We start from the raw sequence: 19341 nt of genomic DNA, 5'->3' as shown, positions 1-19341 counted from the left end.
GCGAATCTTCAATTCGTCGTCCATGTTTTGCTTTTTAGTCAATTTATTTATTGCTATTCTTATGGATATCTTTGTGAACCTATGATCAAAGACACTTGAAAATAGAATATGGAGTAGGATGGGGAAAATCTAATGCCGTAGCGAGAGCTTGAGAAACTGGGGGCTCAAGCGGTTCGGTCTGAAGGAAAGGAAAGGTTCAAGGTGAACGGAGAGACTCCATATATATTATCGAGGGATTTGACGTCGGTGGAGGAGATGTTGAGAGAAGATTTCTGGAACAAGCACTTCTGGACGCCCGCACAGCGGGGGGATATGCTCCACGCCCTCGAGGCGTCCCAGGGCATCTGGAAGGAGTCCGCCGAGTCATCCATGGAGGCGTACAAAGCATGCAGCATCCTCGGCATCAGGAAGCTGACGAGCGAGGAGGAGGAGAGGCCAACAACAACAACGTCTGAAGTCTTCGCGCAGATGAACAAGGCTGCTATGCCCCCTGAGCATTCCTGACGCCGAACTCTTCTGCCGCCATCTTCAACGCTATGGCGCCATCTCCCAGCGGAACGCGCGCTACGCCAGTATGGATACCAACATGGGGGGATCGTTAAATAGAACGGGACTCACGCCGAACTACGGCATGGAGGCTTCTAGCCCGTGAGGCAACATCATCATTAACAACAACAACAGCATCGGCTCGCCGTTCTCGGTATTTGGCAACTCGGGATCGGGGATGGGCATGTTGGACGTGCCGGGAAATCTCAACTGGGTACGCCGCACAAACTCTTTTTGCTTCCCCCCCCCTTTTGTAGGAAGGGGGCCCTTGTAAAAAGGGGGTCCGCAAAAGCTAACACCGGAGATAGGACGCCTGGGACTCGTACATCCCGAACGGCAACCCGGTCGACCTGGCCTTCCAGTCCTACCCAGCCGCGAACATCGAGCCGTCGTCGCTCGATCCGGGCACGCAGGGCGGCGATCCTTCCTCTTCTGCGTTTGGCAACGGCGTTTTCATGGGCGCCAATACGCCGGGCGGGGGTGACGGGACTAAAGCAAGAAGTCTGGGGAATTGGAGAGAGAATCGGAGAATCGGAGAGTACAGATGCCACGACGCTATGCTCACAAACTAGCGATGATATAATGTGATATGACGCGATGACGATATATACCGGTCCAGGATACTTTGGCCATATATATATATATATATATATATATATATATATATATATTTCTCGGAGAAGCAGGGGAAAAAGAAACAAGGATAGATTTTAGGACGCTTGTCTGCTGGCTTGCTTAACGGGCTTGGTTTGGCGGTCACAGTCCATGTATGGTATACGTATACGGCTTTTACGAACGAAATGTTCTTGCAAGGAATGAGTGTGTTATTTGAGTGAGTCTCGGAGTTCTGAATTGAGTTGTATTGTAGGCGATTTCTCCTGAGAGGGCTTCTGGGCTTGTGAGCTACACAGCTTGCAATACAAAACCGAGTCCACCACTCCGCAATTGAGGTGTTCTTTCACAAAAATCGTCCAGGTACGAGTAGATACAAACTCATCTCATAGTCAGATAGGCCCAAATACTTGACTGCACTTGCAGGCATCAACCTTGCTATCCCTCCCCCTTAAGAAGTTGGTTGCTATTGCCCTCTGTCTCACGTTACTTGGTCAAAACTTCACTTTGTTTGCAACACTCATGTATTGCTACTATATCTTCTCTATGGATACAACAGGGTCATGCTAGAAAAGCCATGGCAGCTTCATTATGCAAGCCTGTTGATGAAAGGGCATGAATGATCCAGTCGTACCGTTCATACACACCCCCACCTGGATACCCCCATGCTCTCGTCATAAATTATCAGCAGAAAGCTGATGGGAACGCTCGTATTTTAGGCTCAAAACGCCGGCAATGAGAACAGATAGAAATTTTCTATTCCGTTGTGATGAAAGGGGAAAAAAATCAAATTGAAAAGTTTATTGCACATATTCATTCCCGGGGGATGAAGAGACGGATCCCGCGGCGACGAGGAGAGCATTCCAGCACCTCAGAAAGCCAGAGCGAGATCCGAAGGTTTGTTTGTCCAATTGAGTACGAGGATCTTTCTACCAGATTGTCGAGTAGATCGTCTAATCAAAAGGTAGCCCAGATGAGCTATCAATGACGGGAGGAATAGGTATGTCGATATGATTAGGAGGCGAGCCTTCATTGACTGCGAGCAATGTGAGACGCCGAAGCGACGCTACCAGGCACAGCTGTCTCAAGAACTCGGTTTGCAGCGACGACCAGAAGTGACAGTCTCTTGAGGAGAGGGTCATGAGCTGCGACCTGACTGATGCGCATGAACAAGTGCTCAAGGCGTTGAACGTAGATTCCCATGATCTTAGGAACGAGATCGCGAACTTGAAGATCCTATTTGCAAGTTAGCCCAGTAAATGAAGAAATCTAGGAGGCCGACTTACAATGGTGCCTGCGTTGATATGGGCTTGGAAAGAGCTGACTATAGTCTCCATCCACGAGATGCGTTCAGGGAGAAGGTCACCACTGAAGTCGAGACTGATTGTAGCACCGAGGGACAAGAGCAAGAGTGGGCTTAATCCTTGCAGAAATTCGGGATCAAAGCTGACAAAGTATTTTCTGTAGAACACTTGCTCCTGGCGAGTTTGGAGCCACTGAACCACGGCATGGTCAAAGTTACCGGCCTGCATGGCTGCGTTAATGTTGCTCAATACGGTCTCGTACTCCTTCTCGGCAGCCGTCTTTTCAACGACTGAATTGTGAACAGTGTGAACAGTTTGAGAAGTCGAAGGTCTCGAAATAGACGGAGCGCGGCCGCCAGTGCCGGTACTGGCGCTTCCTTCATGCGATGTGAGTTGGCGTCTGTCTGCCGCAGCTTGCTCCTGAACCTTGAGAAACTGAGCCTGGAAATCAGTCTGTGCTTCAGCCATTGAAGAAATGGTCGCAGTCAAACCAGCGACCAGTTGTGTCAATTGCTCAATCTTGACGCTATCTGCCTGGCTCTGTTGTTTCTTAGCATCATTCTGTTGCGCAGTGACCAGTTGTGTCAATTGCTCAATTTTGACGCTGTCTGCCTGGCTCTGTTGTTTTTTGGCATCGTTCTGTTGTTTGATAGCAGCGCTCAGTTGTTTGATAGCATTGGTCGTATCTAAGTTTCGGCGATGGAGATCTGCGATGTCTTCACGCAACGGTGTGACGGCAGACGCAACGCTCTTGACAACTGATTCAGCCACCATCTTCTGGAACTCTTTCAACTGGGCGCTCAGTGCTAGACCAAGTTGTTTCTCATTGAGGGCCTTCTGAGAAGCCTCGGCCACTGCAGGAATGACGAATTGCTGAAAACCTTCGTTGATCTTACGACTCAAGGTTGTTTCCATGTTCTCAGCCAGAGTGCTGGACACAAGGCGGAGCATGGCGTCCTGCTTAGCTTCAAACACAGCTCCTTGAGCGCGTCGATCGTCCTTGATATTTCTGTAAAGAGTATCGAGAGATTCACCGAACCCCTTCTTGACTTCGCCGAGAGATTCACCAAACCCCTTCGTGACTTCGCCAGATATACGAGCCTCGATGTTCTTGAGTGTTGCGTCGCTAAGTTCTTGTGAAACACCAGCTGCGGCACTGGATTCGGAATTGGCGTTCGCCTTCGACGAGAGAGCGCCATTCCTAGCATGAGATGAAGGGTCGAGGACAATAGGCTTAGAGGATGGGCCGGCGTCAGCTGGTGCCGAATCGGTTGCACCCTTTCTTCGCTTCCTCTTCTCGGATTTCTCTGAGTTAACAGAAGCCAAGCCACTATTGGCGTTCTGGTCCTTTTTCTCAGCCTTAGCGTCGGCTTTTGCCGCAGCTGTCGATGATTCTCCCGGGTGAACCTTCTTCGGACTCTCCTTGATCGAGGGCTCCTTTGGGGTGGGGCGTGGGACAATACGAGTAGGGCCTGTGGCATGAGGAGTAGAATCGATGACCTCGGGGGCAACTGGAGGAGTCAGGTCCTTGAGGGTCTCGATCGTGATGACGCCGGTGGCCTTGGCATCGATTGGGGAGATGACCTTGTTGTCGGAGGTCCAGCCAAGATCGGCCTGCTTGATGGTAAGGCAAGTAACGCCCTTCGAGTGCATGGCGTAAAGCTCGAACAGACTTGCCGGCTCGGCGTTTTTTGCAGCAGCAGAATTTGGTGTTTGCAGAATATCGAGGCTTCGTAGAATGCCCTTGTTGGCAAAGGAGTATTCACGCATTCCACTGATTACAGCGGTCGACTCTGGCTTAGGAAGTGAGGAATCAGCTGCGACGAGCTTTTCCATGTATTCAGCTTGGGTCATGCTCTTTGGTAGATTGTATTTCGGAGCAGACAAGTGCAGGAAGTAGATGGAGTTTCGAGTTGGGTGGCCAACAACAATCATTCCAGTAGCTGCATGATACAGAACACTGCAAACGGCGTCGGATTCCTTGCTGTGAGGGAGGTGAATTTCCTGGACGGGCTTGGCTAAAGCAAGATCCCACAACTGCAGAGTATGGTTCTGCTTCATGCCGACGATGAGATATCTCAATGCACCACCACGTTGATATGGTCGCAGCTTGTCGACAAATAGAACAGAAGTTGGCCATGACTTCTCACTGGCTGGGATAGTTGTGAAGGTCAGCAAAGGTTCCTTGATCTCAATCTGCTGAGGACGCGATGGATGAGCGCCGATATCAGCTGAAGTGAGACTGCGAACGTCCCAGAATTTGACTCTACCAGCCTTGTCGAGAGATACAATGATTGTATCGTCTTCGCTGAAAGTGAAGTCCTTGCCAGCCTTGCCAGTATTGACCTTCAATGACTGCTTGCTGAGATATTTCTCGACGTCCACAACACGATCCTTCCCATTCTTCAAGAGTGACTGCTTGAGGATGATGGATGGCCAAACAACGTGAATGAACTTGCCACGGCCAACAGCGAAGAACTCAGGGTGACTGGAGCTCTTTCTCGCTCTGGTCTTCAACACACCTCCAGGTGTTTCGCTATCAGAGGATTGGATCGGGGGAAGAGCAAAGCCGTATAGTTCAGGGTTGTCCTCAATATGGTCAATCTCCCCATCCTTGATGAGAGCCCAGTAGACGGTGCCGGAGATGCCAGTACCGATAACGCACTCCTTCTGCTCGGCCGAGGACGCGGAAGTCACAACGCTGAAGATGCGATCATGTGCGTCAATGAAGATTTTTGCATCTTTGCCGTCATCCTGTCTGATGATGCGCACGCCGCCTTTGCTCGACATGCCATAGACGATGTAATTGTTGGAAGCAGTGACAAGTGTTCTGTCGACCTGATCGAATTCCTTCTTGAGTCGTGCCACATCCATGACGGCCTCGTCGCGGAAGTTGGGACGAGCCTCCACAGACTCCTTAATTGTGATACCAGACCAGGGCTTCATGGGGAAGTTGAACACCTTGACCACAACGTCATCCTCCTCCTTGGCTAGATTGTCCTCAGCATCCGCACTCTCCCAGCTATCTGCAATGTGGCCATGGGCAGCCTCGTCAATGATGGACTTGACTTCTTCAGCGAGGGGAGCCGGAAGACTATCGAGCGCACCGCTGAACTCCTCCTTCTCTAGCTCCTGCTTAATGGCAGCAGCTGCATTTTGAGCGGTCATCTCGAACTCCTTCTCAGTTGTAGCTGCCAACATGTCTCTAAGATCTCTCTCGATCGATGCCTGGCCCTCTGCATTTTCAGCATGAGTGATAGCCTCCTGGACTTCTTTATCTGCCTGGTCACCGACTTTGCTAAGAGTCGCATGAACACCTGTCTTCTCTACCGCGCCAATGCCGATCAAAGCTTCAACCGGAGTACGTCCGTCCGGAAGGGGGGCAGGTGAGGGAGACGAGGCTTGTGGAGAAGGTTCCATCTTTTGTCTGAGGTGAGCTGGGCTCGATGTACCGGAAGTGCCTTCGTTCTTGCGTTTGTGGTCTGATGGCTCTTGGCGTCTCAAAATTTGGATCTTGGAGCTACCCAGAGATGGCGAGTCCGCTGATGCGATCTTCGGTGTGCGGTTTCGTGGGGACGATGCCGCAAGTTGTTCAAAAGGATTGACGTAGGTGAATAGACTTGGTGCATTCTTTGGTGTGGGCTCTCTGGTGTTTTCCTTTGCAAGCGATGAAATGCCCTCGGTGGCTGCTGATCCCATCGTGGTATATTTGATAGTCGACTCCTCCAAGGCTTGAGCAAGCTCATCGACATCGTCTTGGGAGCTGGCCTTGCTTGGCGGGGTCATAACCTTCGCTGGCTTAAATTGCGAAGTCGCGTCAGATTGCGACGGCTTCGGTTGATTCAACAGTGAGAGGAGGTAGTTTTGTGTATCCACAGCTGGAGGAGACGTGCTACCGAAAGTGGATTGGTGTCGTTGTAAGGAAGGTGTAAACTGAGGGCTCGCCTGCTGAGGAGTTCTGGCTTGGGCGCCCATGAGAGCTGCCAGCAATTCAGAATCCCCACGACCATGGTTCGATGCACTGCCTGGGCCGGCATATGTCGCAGAGATATCGCGGGTTGGAGAAAGAGGTGTGCCAATCGGAGCAGCTGGGGTCGGGGTATCAGTAGATGCCTGACTGAACTTCAACAAGTTGAGTAAGCTTGAAGTGCGGTCGGCATTGGAGGACGCGCCCACAGGAGCAGGAGTACGTTGGTAGTGGTGGGCTGGGCTCTCAATCGGACTCATGACGCCAGAGGAGTGATGGGGTTGCTGATTGCCGCCGACTGGGGGTGTAGGAATAGGTGAAGAGACTGAGGCTGGCTGGTAGCTCTGTTGTTGTTGTTGCTGCTGAGCAGCAGCAGATCCAGGGTGGCCAAAGTAATTGTTATTGATCCCGTTCGCATAGTAGCTGTAGCTAGGCTCCAATTGAATGGGCTTGTTCTGTTGACGGAGCTGGGCGAGAAGAGAATCCAAACCCGAGCCCTCACCAGCGCCCGCGGGATATCCAGACATGGCGAAAAGTGAGCGCGCACCAAGGCGGGGGTGCGCAAATGGAAAGGTATAGATCAATCAAAATGGGAAACTGAAAGGCAGAAAGGCGGAAGGTGAGATGATGTCGAGGAACCGAACAAAACGATGCGCGACAGTTGCTTCTTCTTTTCTTGCGTTTTTCGTGGCGTTGCGTTGCGTTGTGTTGCTTGTGTTTTTGCTTTGCTTTGCTCGGGAAGAAGCAAAGAAGAATACTGTCAAGAGATTTAGCAGTTGTATCGGTGACGGGGAAGAAGGAAAGGTGGTGGTGGGTGTAGTACGGGAGAAAGAGGGTTTGAGGTTGTTGTAGTGGTGGGTGTGGTAGTGAGGCGGAGTGGGATGAAATGGTGAGAGGTTGAGAAATCGAGAGGTTGAGAAGTTGAGAGATCTAAAGGTTTTGCAGTGGAGGTGGAAATAAATGGAGCTTGACGACAGGCTAGCGCTGCCTAATTGTACTTAGCTCGAGGCCAGAGCCCTGATTGGCTGGATTGGGATGGTTATCGGGGTAAGTAGTGGGGCGGGGCGGTGTGGGGCGGGGCAGGGCAGGGCAGGCACAGGAGGAAGCGACGGGAGTTGGGTGAGTGAGGAGGAAACAGGTGAAGAGGCGAATACCGGTAGGTAAAGGTAATATAGGTAGGTAGGCAATAGGTAATCAAGTGCCCTTGATGGAGTGGAGACGGGAAATCGGGGAATCTAGAAATCTAGAGATTCAGAAACCTAGAAATGGAGAAATCTGGAAATTTAGAGATCTAGAAAGCTAGAGATCTAGAGATCTAGAAAGCTAGAAAGCTAGAAAGCTAGAAAGCTAGAAAGCTAGAACGGTAGAAAGCTAGAACGCTAGAAAGCTAGAAAGCTAGAAATTTAGAGATCTAGAAAGCTAGAAAGCCAGAAATCTAGAATCTAGAAATCTAAAAAATCTACTTTCACTTATTAGCTATCTGATTCACAATTACATCCAAGTAACGACCTACTCCATCCTCAAGGTAATCCTTGGAATATCCTGCCCGGTCCTTTGCGCCCGCTCCGTACCACCCGTGTCTGCCACGAGACCTTACGCTGCCATCTCCGTAAAGCTACCTACCGGTACCTACTATCGATCCACTTGTCCATCCATCCGAATCGCGTTCCTTGACAGCTCGGTATTCCCGTACTACTCTACATACATATATACACACTTACATCCATACCCACATAGCGCATACGGCACCTCGTGTCGGGCCACTGCTTGCGGACTCTTACCTCAACTCAAACTCAGACTCACCAATGACTACATAACCTAGAGCAACAGCAGCAACAACCACAACAAAAACCACAAGAAGAATGTTCTGTCTACGGAGGTACGTGTCGTGTGCGACTTTCTCACGTCCCATCCCCCGATCCCAAAGTCCCAGCTAATGTAATGCGCCGTGCTTCCTCGCGCTCGCAGTTGGCTCCCCCTCCTCTTCATCCCGACGAACGCCTCGCCCATCTTCATCTTCCTCTTCTTCATCTGCACGTACTTCCTCAACCGGCCCTGCATCTACTGCTCCTTCCTGCTCCTGATCCTATTCGCCTCGTCGTGTCACTGGTCCGACCACTGCTTCTTCGACTTCAGCAGCAACTGGTTTGAGCCCAGGTCCTTGGCACCGACGCCGCTGTCCCCGGAGCCGCCGGCCAACTCATCGCTGCCGGACCCGACCCTCGAGGAACTCTCGACCTACGTAGGCGCGCTGAACAACACCGCGGCCGCGCTGGCGGGGATGGCGCTGGAAGAGATAAAGCGCCGGCTGGCGATGCGGACTGAGTGGACCGGCATCGGCGTCGAGTGGCTGCGGAGTCTTCTAGGAAAGAGGGAATGGCGACTGCCGTGCGTGGATGTCTACATACGGCTCTAAGGGGGTAGACGTGGACGAGGGACAAGAGTTCCATGGATTATAGCAAATTTCTTTTACTTATTTAGAGGGCGTTACACGGGATGGGCGGGCACAGCATGAATGCATCAAGGCTTGGTAGAAAGGGAATACTCTTGGATCTCTGCGAGCATGCATCGGCGTTTGTACAACTAGTCAGATTGGGGTCTCCTTGCATTTCACAAAATAAAGAGCGCAGCGACTGCTACCCGGGGCTCTGCAACCTATGCTTGGTTGGTTGGGACGGGAGCGACAATTCCAGCTCTAGCAAGTGCTTGTAAGCTGATATTCTCATGTTACAAAGAGTCTGAGATTTCTCTGGCTCATCACTAGTGTGTGGGCTCGATGAGTTCTGAGTGCCAAACGGGTGTTTTCTTTATCATGCATGTGTCTGACTTCTTGCTATCATTGTTGTTCTCTCAAGCGTTACATACACATCTTGTTTTTTGCCCTTGTTGTTGCACGGAGACTATGAGTTGTCGAAAGGCACCAACAGTTAGTCCCCTCTAGACCTCCCTCGTACGGAACAGTTCAGATGCTAGCGGAATACCTGATGCGCCAACAAGCCTCAACAATCTCTATCTCAAGTACTCCACATTCGGTCCTGTATTGAGCTTTCATTCTGCCCCCTTACACAGTTTTACGGCTAAATCCGTCTCAGGCTTGAAGCGTTTGCATCATGGGGAATCAGAATTGCTTATTGCTTTGCGTGGCTACGTGGGGCTTTTTTTTCGGTGTGCATCGGGAATCGGAATCCTTCATCGTGTTATTTGATGTGTTTTATTTAACCTTGAGAGTGGAGTTGGAAATGACTCAGAGGCCTATTTTTTGGAGACAAGGAATCGGAATCGGAATCGAGGATTAGGCATTACACCGGAACGCAGTCATCAGATTTCGGAACCCCCCACACCCCCTTTTCTACGTCGTTGGCAAACCAAACGATTTGTCCGCGTAAAGAAGTCGTCAAGTGGATTGTCATCAACTCTATCCTTTCTTTCCAAAATTCTTAGTTAGAGAGCAATAGGCTAATGTCATGTATTTCTCATCGTGTATTTCTCCCCACTGTTCTCGACATTCGCCGGCACAAAGGAAGTCTGTCCACAAAGGAAATCAGCGAAAGCTATGTATTGTTCCGAGGTCTAAACAGGCTATCCAAATACTTGACGGTCTCTATCTAGACAGCAGATTGTGTTTCTGAAACAGGGCGATGTGACACCCAATACATCGGTGTATATATGATGGGTTCCCTCGAAGGGACGTTGGGATAAAAAGGGTGCGATCCGAGCCGATCTTCTGATCGCTTACTTACTCGGGGACAGCCCCCAAATCCATCCTCGTTAGGAAACCGCGGAGACACCACCACCACTAACACCACCACCAACAAGCGAGAAAATGGACCTGGATCCTTCCATGTCAAAAATCGACGACGACGAGCAAGAATATCAGTGGTACGCCCCGTTCTCGGAGCCAGATCCAGAAATCGACCCCGCAACGCAGGCGCTGCTGGCTATGAATGATGGGCTCCCGAATTATCAAGACTTTGTAAGCTTCCCCCCACCTGGACAGACGAGCAACCCAGCGTTTCTGCAACAACTACTACCAGAGGGGCCTTACTCACAACACGCGGCAGGTCCACCTGGTGATACGATGATGACTGCGGGATGGGCGCCGATGCAGGCGCACACTCAGGACGATGGTCTTCTGGGGATGGTTGGACCTTGGATGGCAGGACCCGGACCTGAGATGCAAGGATTCCAGGGTTGGGAACTACCGCCGGCAGGTCTAGATGTGATGGCTGCGGCGTGGGCGTCGATGCAGCAGCAAACGCAGGAGGATGGTTTTCTGGGGATGAGTGAGCCCTGGATGGAAGAACCAGGACTTGAGATTCGGGGATTTCAGGGTATGCAGGATAACAGTCTTCTGGGGATGAATGAGCCCTGGATGGGAGAGCCCGGACTTGAGATTCAAGGATTTCAAGGTATGCAGCAAACCCAAGATAACAGTCTTCTAGGGATGAATGAGCCGATGGAAGAACCCGGACTTGAGATTCAGGGATTTCAAGGTATGCAGCAAATCCAGGATAACAGTCTTCTGGGGGTGAATAGGCCCTGGATGGAAGAACCTGGACTTGAGATTCAAGGATTTCAAGGTATGCAGCAAATCCAGGATAATGAGCTCTGGATGGAACCCGGACGTGAGATTCAAGGATTTCATAGTTGGGAACCATCGTCGGCAGGTCCACCGGATATGATGACTGCGGCATGGGCGCCAGTGCAGCAAACCAAGGATGGTAGTCTGAGGATGAATGAGCCCTGGATGGAACCCCGACCTGAGACTCTAGGATTTCTTGATTGGGACCCATCGCAACAGCAAGAAGATGCTCGTCTTCAGATGACAAACAGACCTCAGGTGTCTCCTCGACAGCGAAATATGTGGCCAGAGGATACCATGGAGGTGGGGAACGTATCGCCGTATCCAGAAGAGCTGGCTCTCGACGACGAAGAAGAAGAACCTCCGGAGGGCATTGGATTGGGCATAGAAATGGGCTTGGGCATGGACCTGCCCTACCCTCGAGGAAGCCAGGCCCAAGAAGCACCACGACCACAGCAAGAGCCCGGCGAGCCAAAGCAGTGGCTTCTGCAACAAAGTGTGTTCTGGGAGCCTCAGATGGGTCCTGGCTCACGCGGCTACGTCGGGATGTCCCAGCAGCGACCGCCACAAAGTTACGATCAACCAAACCACCCGTCGATATCCATACAAGCCGCTGCCCGGCCACCACAGGTCCAGACCAGCGGGGCTCACGAATGCCCCCACTGCAATCGCCAATTCCTCTATCACTCCCGAATGAGCCATCACGTCAGAGTATACCACGACCATTCCCGGCCCTTCCTCTGCTCCGTCGAGCGCTGCAACATGAGATTCAGCCGATCCAACGATCTCGTCCGCCACTACCGTAATCACCATCCCGATCTTTCTCCTGCGGAAGCTTACCGCCTCGTCCAACTCGCTTGTCAGGAAGTTTGAGACCTGCGAGAGGGAGGTCAACCGAGAGGGGAGGAGTAGCAAGCAGCATGACCCCCCCGACCATATAGCCTGACCTCTCGTGTCACAAGGCTGGGTCGCTAGCTTCGAGAGCGGCGTCTGCTTTTTTCTTTCGGGGATTGGAGTTTGGGAAAAGGAATCAGGTACCTACCTCCTAGCCTCCTAGCTTACTCAAGTACATATCGAGACGGAACGGAACGATCGATGTAAGCAGTTGAGACGTGAGTGCGTCCGTGTATGCATGTATACATGCATCCTGCAAGATTAGACTAGACTAGACTTTGCTAAATGAATCATTTTGAGGTAGGAAACGGGGCTAGAGTTTTTTATCAAATTTTTTTTTTTTATCTTTTTTTTTCTAGCACTTATCTTACTATGGAAGCATGCATGCGTGCATACTTGACCCGACTTGATCCTGTGTAAGGTTGCAGGAAAGGATACAATTATCGGGAGTGTGACTACCACCATTACAATCTATTGTTCACTTGTTCTTTTGTTCATTTCTCTTTTGATTTATTTATTTGTTCAGTGTTCTTTCTTTATGGCGTGATGAGAATTCAGTCGGACGGACGGACTTGCGGAAAGTAAGCTTGGCTGGCACCTTTTTTTCATCGGAGGGGGCAGAAAAGGAGAGGGAGAAACTTGATATATTGGACTTGATCAGGAGAAGGGGAGAGAGAGGGGGGGAACCCCCCCCCCGTGTTAGCTGGCTGCTGTTGCTGGTTTCTTTTTATAAGCTTTGGGGTTTTCTTTGACGGGGCGCGATTTATTTTATCTATTCTATGTATCAAAGTTCAAAGTGAGGTTTTTGGATTTTATGCATGTATTCATTGGATTTCTCGATTGCAAATGAAATTTTTATAATGCTAATGCTTCAAGGTTTTCATCCTTTCTAAATGAAATTATTTCACCAGTTTTTGGAAAACCCGGTCAAGATGCTCTTTATCTCAACAAAACAAAGGCCCTGTAATTTGTGTCTAATAATTGGATTCTGTCCGATCGTGAAAGAAATCTTTACAAGGCTATTGTTCCGAAGTTTCTTTGTCGGATGCGAGCGACTCGGTGCTGTTCGTTCTGATCAGTGTTCTATTCGTTCCGAACAGCTCTGCATGGCAGGTACATATACTGCCTGCCATCACTCACTTACTCGCATCGCACACAGTACAATCCAAAGAAGAAAGCAACGAACTACCTACAGACAAAACGCCTAACGGTATCTTCCAAATCTCAGCAGTCATGTCCACTAACACAAACATCTACATAGGCACCGACTTTGAATGGGCCATCCGGTCAACCGCCACCCCCCCTCCTCCGGAACAGCCGGAACAGCAGCAGCAACAGCAGCAGCAGCAGCAGCAGCAGCCACCGTACCCAGTACAGCCCAGAGAACAAGGTAACAAACCACTCACAAACATCTACGAAGGCACCGACCTCGAATGGGACATCCAGTCAACCACCGAGGCCCCTCCTCCGCAACAGCAGCAGCAACACGACCCAACCGATCCCTCAGCCACCCAAAAGCTCTCCTGGACCAAAAATCCTGCCAATTACGAGTGCAACTTCTGCCCCCAGGCATTCAAGTTCAAATACACCCTCAAGGACCACCTCCTGGAGTGCCACCCCAACGAGTATAAAGCCGTGGAAAAGGCCAATAACACCTGCGAGCAATGCCATCGGGTCTTCGCGAGCTTTTCGAATCTCAGACGCCACATCAAGGAGATGCACGCTGTCGCGGAAAAGCAAGTCGTCTGCAAGAAGTGCCACATGATCTTCGCTCGAGACGAGAGTCTCAAGGCCCACCTCCAGAATTTCCACGCGGACAAGGACTTCGAGAATGGTCGCGGTAAGTAAGGGGAGTGAGCCTATCTATGGTGGAGAAGGGAAGTCATCGGAGGGAGTTTGGGTTGAAGTGTTAGCAAGTAGCTAAGTAGGTTTTTCTCTTCACTTTTGCTTACCTTCCGCTGTCTTATCAGAGAGAGTTTGGAGGGTTTTTGGGTTGAAGTCAGTAGGTGGTAGGTCAGTCAGTAGGTCGTCGGATTTCCCTCACCTTTGCTTTCCTTCCGCCACCTGGTCTTTTCTTTCGATAGGCAGGCCGAATTCTATCGATTATTCAGATGTCTCTTCCATTTCATGTCAATCGTTACTAAAAGTGACTGAAGAATGCTTTCAGTGTATGCATGCATAGTGATCATCGCACCCCCCCCCCCCTTATTCATTGAGTTCTTCTTAGGTCTAGGACCCCTTTGGATTCAGCGCCAATATGTAAAAACCTCTTCAAATACCGGGTTTGTGAAAACTCTGAATAGGTGTATCTGCAAGCTTGGTTGTACAAACGATTTTAAATCTGACCCAAGTGCCGGGCACCTTTCCGGCTTTTTTCAAACCGGGCCAAGTCTGTACAAAACGGCGTTGAGTAAATCTGATGTGAATCCAACGCGATATAGAATCGTATACTTCAAGCTTTTGCAGCTGAAATAATGGCTATTGGGGGAAATTGAAATTTTTAAAAAAATAAACGGGGTCAAATTGGTCGAGATCAATCGATTGTTGAAGTGATGTGGTGGCCTGGTTGAGTTAAGCAAGCCGTAGAGAGTAGGTAGACAACACTTCTTGCTAGCCCTTCATGCTATAGTAATAGAGATTGTAAGCCATACTTTACGTCTATACAATCTTTCTGAATACTCTATCATCGCATAAAGTAGACCCTAGAGTCAGTGCGTAGAAGTCAACACGCTTTATCACGTTCCACGCTCAAATCGACGACACAGCAACAATCACACTTTATCTTAACCATTCACGAATTTGTTATCCAAGCCGAGCGAAAAGCCTCTTTGACTCTCTCATGTGTCTTTCAGAAGAACCGTATGCGGAACAGCTCTCTCAGAATATGCATAACATGGAAAGTTGTGATTCACAAAGAGCTTAGAGACGTTCTGGACTCATAGCTGAAGACCAAACAATTATAGTCGACAAAGTTGTGCTATAGAACTACTCTAGGAGCCCCAAAGAAACACTGACATATACAGCTCAGAAACACTAGAATGTCTTACACACCTAACAACATAGGCTTCTACGACGGTCAGCTGGGCTACGACGACGGTCAGCTAGGCTACTACGACGATCAGATAGGCTTATACGACGGTCAGCTAGGCTACGACAACGGTCAGCTAGGCTACAGCGACGATCAGATAGGCTACAACGACGGTCAGCCAGGCTACAACGATGGTCAGCCAGGCTACAACGACGGTCAGCCAGGCTACTACGACGATCAGATAGGCTACATCGACGATCAGCTAGGCTTCATCGACGGTCAGCCAGGCTACTACGGCGCTACCATTTCGGAAGGTGCTCTCCAGGACAATGCCATGGCCAACAACACCCAGCAACCACCTTTGATGCTACCCGGAGACCAAATCACCTATTACGAGCCAGACTGCGACGGCGCTACCATCTCGGAAGGTACCCTCCTGAATAATCCAACTAACAACACCCAGCAACCAAGTTGGATACTACCCAGAGACCAACCTCCCCTGGCACCTCAAGAACCCGAAAACCTCTTCCTAAATACATATCTCAGCGAATACGCAGAAGAGCGGCGGCGGCTACGCTACCCGTGCCGCTCTTGTCCTCAGAAGTTCGAGACCCCGGACCTCCGCGAGATCCACGTCAGAACCCATATCGAGAATCGCGTCGGCCAGCAGGATTTCCCGTGCCACCACTGCGGCGAGGTCTTCAAGCAAAGGCAGAGCCACCGCACGCATGTCCGGGATCGGGTATGCCAGGGGCCCGAAGAGCGGAAACCAGTACAGGCGACGTGCGAGCACTGCGGCGAGTCCTTCGCGTCAAAGGAGAACTACAATCAGCATATCCGGGACCGCGTCTGCCGGGAGGCCGACGAGTGGAAAGCTACCGAGTTGTCGTGCGAGTATTGCAAAACCGTCTTCGCGTCAAAGGGCACCCTCTCCAGCCATATCCGGAAGCGCATCTGCCGGCGGGCGTTCGTCTGCGAGCACTGCAACGAGCAGTTCACGGGAGAGCAGAGCCGCGATGAGCATGTCGCGGATGGCATCTGCCAGCCCTAGGTGGTACAGTACCGCCCTTGTACCGTTGTCCTGTAGAGACGTGCCCGATGGTGTTTGATACGAGCGAAGAGAATCAGGAGCATCATTGGAACACGCATGTGAGCTCTGGAGATGAGGCCTCAAGGCTCGACGCTGGTGACTGATGCGAGCCTTTGTGAGTAAGCCAAAGGGTTTGTTTGCCTTTTTGTGTTATCGAGAGCAATGCGTAGATCTCTACAAAACCAGTATAAGAAACTCTTCAGAGTACTACAAGAAATATATTTGGAAACCAACTCCCCCCTCACCCCTCCCGGACTTGATTAATGACTTTGAAGTAAGTATATGTGTATATGTTCAGCAAACACCTTTCTTTAAGTAACATAGGGAGTGAGTTCGAATATCGGAGTTTCATTTCTCATATATCCATCGTGACGATTAGATTTTCAGTGATCGTTACGCCTTCAGCCCAGCTCTCTGACGAAGGAGTGAGGACCTCCTTAACGAAGGCGTAAGGGGTCCTTTAGTGAAGGCCTGAAGTGAAAAAATTCTGTGGCCGAAACCCTCTCCTGTATCCGCGACCCGGCCCTTTCTCGGGCATAAAATTTTGTCTACTTGATATAACAAATCCCGAGGCCGTCTTCCATCAGCTGGCGGGAAGGTGCGGTGGCTTAGTGGCGCATAGTCACTTTAAGTTATACCTCCATCTCGCCAGTTTGATTCGTAGACTGTCCCAACGGTAAACCTATTCAATTAGGTTTGTAAACTGGAACCTCATTATATTATATGAGCTTCCAGTTGAGTTTTGCCATTTTTGCCATTTTTGCCAATTTTTTTCTTCTGGAAAGTTCAGAGGGTCGTTATTGTTATTGCTATTCACCCTTGCTCCTCCCATCTCGCAGATATCTTTTCCCCGTCCTGTTCCAAAAAATTTATCTAAGCGACGAAAATGGGTCATTAAATAAAGGCCTTGGGCGAAATACTCGAAGATGCTGCTTTGTAAGTTAGCGGTGGCTCAATGCGGTGGTCGTCTCGGGTACTCTCTTAGCCCTGCCCGGCTTTGAGGACTTCGCAGTATCCCAATACAATGACTTTTAAACCCGCCCGGCAAAGTGTCAGCGGAAGGTGACAGTCTCTTCTATTCTCTATTGCATTAAGGGTGCGAATTTTGCCACCTCCCCTGTTCCTTGTTCGAGAGAATGAGACACCACTCACTCACACTCCTCTTTGTCCTGCGCGAGACAGACAATGGGGTTGTCGCAAATAGCTACCTACTACCTCAAGTTGCGCATCGGAAGCCATATGAATACTGTTCTGAAAAAGAAGAACAAGCCTAAAGAGGAACCCGAATCTAGGGAATCTGCTTATAAGATCAGACCTCCAACCATCACCTGCTCAACACCTACGCGACAGACCATGAAATCCAACAGAAACCAAAACCTACGACGAGCATGTCTCTGGAAGGAGATTGACTGGACCGGTTCCAGCCCATCCAATCGCAGACCTTCCTCCTCCTCCTCCTCCTCCTCCTCAGAGGAGCCGCCAGTCAGTCCCCGAACAGCAGGAGATGGCCCCGGACCCGGCCCCTCGGCCGAGAGAAGATGCTCCACCGCACCTAGCACCGCCGGCCTCCGCAGCGGGACTTCTCCAGGCTCAGAGACACCAGCGAGAGAGACCCGGCTCCGGGTAGGCGTGGGGAGGCGGAAGTTGCAGTGTCCCGCCTGCCAACGGATCGCCTGCGAGTTTGCATTCGAGAGAGATCGCCACGTCAACACCAACGCCACATGCGTGACGGCGCACACCTGCCTGGCCCGAGAAATGCAGGCGGAAGTTCGTGAGCAAGGAAAGCCTGAGACAGCATCTCCAGAGACAGAAGCAGATTTCTCTCCGGAGGGCATAGCATAGCAACTCTTCCTATGCTAGCGAGCGAAGCCTTCCGACACGCTCGCCATTTGCGGGTCGGGATATGACTTTCCAGAAGGTGGGAGGAGCGGTGACGGAGCTTTACAGTTTTTCTTTTGCAGGTGCCTCTTTCGTCTACCTCCATCTGCGGCCACTTCCGCGGGTCGCAGTCTTCGAGATGGGAGTTTTTACGAGGTGTATGTATGTTATGGACATGGGACTCGGCGATCATACGTGGGATCAACAAGACAAGCTAGGTAGGCTAAGCGATTCCGCGGGGAGGAATCACGGGACTAATACCACTCATACCGATACGGTAAATACCCTACTCCCTCTGGGATCCGAATTTGTGAATAGACAGGCAGGCAGCATATGGGAATCTAGAACCTTCAAAACCAAGAAACATTTCCATTGAAATGCGTAGGTGAAACCCCCCCTTTCTTTTTAAGTGAGATAATTGATGCTTTTAAAAGGACTACAATTTAAAGCCTCGCTGCCTGACTGTGCGATACCAGGTAGATAGATACAAAGCGAGATAATAGTTCCTAACCCGTCTTCTTCGCGATCCCCGCTGGTCTTTAATATCGATTCTCGAACTCCCCTCCCACCCGCACCCCCTATAAGGAAAGAAGACCATGCATAGTAAGAGTACACAGGTATCTTTGATACGCAGCAGAACAACAATGCCATTGTTTGATTCACCGCTAGCGCGCTATACATGTACATGTACATGTGCAGCTAGCTAGCTAGCTGTATACCTGCCTACCTGTAAGAGATGCAGCGAACTGGCACGTCGGATAATATATACATACATACATACATCTATATATAAATAAATAGATCGATAGCTAGATAGCTACCTACGATATTCATTAATATACCATCATCACCATCATCCATCGACTTTCCTCTTCGACTCGACGAGAAGTTCCACTCCCGACCTCCGTCCAGTTCCAGAACGGTACCGAGAAGACCCTCCTAAAAAAAGAACTAGGACTTTTTCGGTTTTTTTTTTTTGTCTTTCAGGAGGTGAATCTGCTGGTTTTCTAGGGACAGCAAGGGAAGGAAGCCGTTTACCTTTTTCCTCTCACTCTCGCTCTCACTCTCACTCTTTCCCTCTCCCTCTGGCTTCCTATCCAGCTATATATCCAGCTATATATCCATCTATCTATCCATCTCCGTGTAATATTTTTTTTTTTTTTTTTTTTTTTAATTTTTTTTTTTTTTTTTTTGGAATCGCATCCATATCCATATCCATATCCATATCCATATCCACACCCTCTCTCTTCACAATCAAATAGCCAATCGAAAGAACCTCCCCCTCCCAAAAAAAAGTTTTTTTTTATTCCAAAAAAAAAAAAAAAAAAAAAAAAAAAAAAAATAAAGATACTTAACGCATTCCATCTTCACCAGCTCCTCCCCTCTCCTCTCCCACAAACCTCGACCGAACCAACAACAACAACAACAACAACAGAATAA

General features: G+C 50.0%; 7 protein-coding genes across 7 annotated transcripts; 6 read left to right on the top strand and 1 right to left on the bottom strand.

Moving 5' to 3' along the window:
• Positions 1–312: 312 nt before the first annotated feature.
• L3040_009469 (uncharacterized protein) lies at positions 313–1118 on the top strand (the record flags this gene model as incomplete). The annotated part of the gene is made up of 3 exons (XM_066155972.1): positions 313–449; positions 682–760; positions 855–1118. The coding sequence occupies 3 exons, from the start codon at positions 313–315 to the stop codon at positions 1116–1118; spliced, it is 480 nt and encodes a 159-aa protein (XP_066010244.1).
• Positions 1119–2187: 1069 nt separating this feature from the next.
• L3040_009468 (uncharacterized protein) lies at positions 2188–6956 on the bottom strand (the record flags this gene model as incomplete). Its single annotated transcript, XM_007293421.1, has 2 exons — positions 2188–2394; positions 2445–6956. The coding sequence occupies 2 exons, from the start codon at positions 6954–6956 to the stop codon at positions 2188–2190; spliced, it is 4719 nt and encodes a 1572-aa protein (XP_007293483.1).
• Positions 6957–8291: 1335 nt separating this feature from the next.
• On the top strand, positions 8292–8845 carry L3040_009467 (uncharacterized protein; the record flags this gene model as incomplete). Its single annotated transcript, XM_007293422.1, has 2 exons — positions 8292–8308; positions 8398–8845. The coding sequence occupies 2 exons, from the start codon at positions 8292–8294 to the stop codon at positions 8843–8845; spliced, it is 465 nt and encodes a 154-aa protein (XP_007293484.1).
• A 1407-nt stretch (positions 8846–10252) lies between these two features.
• Positions 10253–11884, top strand: L3040_009466 (uncharacterized protein; the record flags this gene model as incomplete). The annotated part of the gene is made up of 1 exon (XM_007293423.2): positions 10253–11884. The coding sequence occupies one exon, from the start codon at positions 10253–10255 to the stop codon at positions 11882–11884; it is 1632 nt and encodes a 543-aa protein (XP_007293485.2).
• Positions 11885–13138: 1254 nt separating this feature from the next.
• L3040_009465 (uncharacterized protein) lies at positions 13139–13753 on the top strand (the record flags this gene model as incomplete). Its single annotated transcript, XM_007293424.2, has 1 exon — positions 13139–13753. One exon carries the CDS (start codon positions 13139–13141, stop codon positions 13751–13753), a length of 615 nt encoding a protein of 204 aa, XP_007293486.2.
• Positions 13754–14943: 1190 nt separating this feature from the next.
• Positions 14944–15984, top strand: L3040_009464 (uncharacterized protein; the record flags this gene model as incomplete). The annotated part of the gene is made up of 1 exon (XM_007293425.2): positions 14944–15984. One exon carries the CDS (start codon positions 14944–14946, stop codon positions 15982–15984), a length of 1041 nt encoding a protein of 346 aa, XP_007293487.2.
• Positions 15985–17208: 1224 nt separating this feature from the next.
• On the top strand, positions 17209–17865 carry L3040_009463 (uncharacterized protein; the record flags this gene model as incomplete). Its single annotated transcript, XM_007293426.2, has 1 exon — positions 17209–17865. One exon carries the CDS (start codon positions 17209–17211, stop codon positions 17863–17865), a length of 657 nt encoding a protein of 218 aa, XP_007293488.2.
• Positions 17866–19341: the final 1476 nt, after the last annotated feature.

This window comes from Drepanopeziza brunnea (genome assembly GCF_022702325.1).
Source record: "Drepanopeziza brunnea f. sp. 'multigermtubi' strain 214-2 chromosome Unknown ctg19, whole genome shotgun sequence".
NCBI classification, from domain to species: Eukaryota; Fungi; Ascomycota; class Leotiomycetes; order Helotiales; family Drepanopezizaceae; genus Drepanopeziza; species Drepanopeziza brunnea.
The sequence above is the reverse complement of the archived record's forward strand: the minus strand, read 5'-3'. Positions and strand labels throughout refer to the sequence as shown.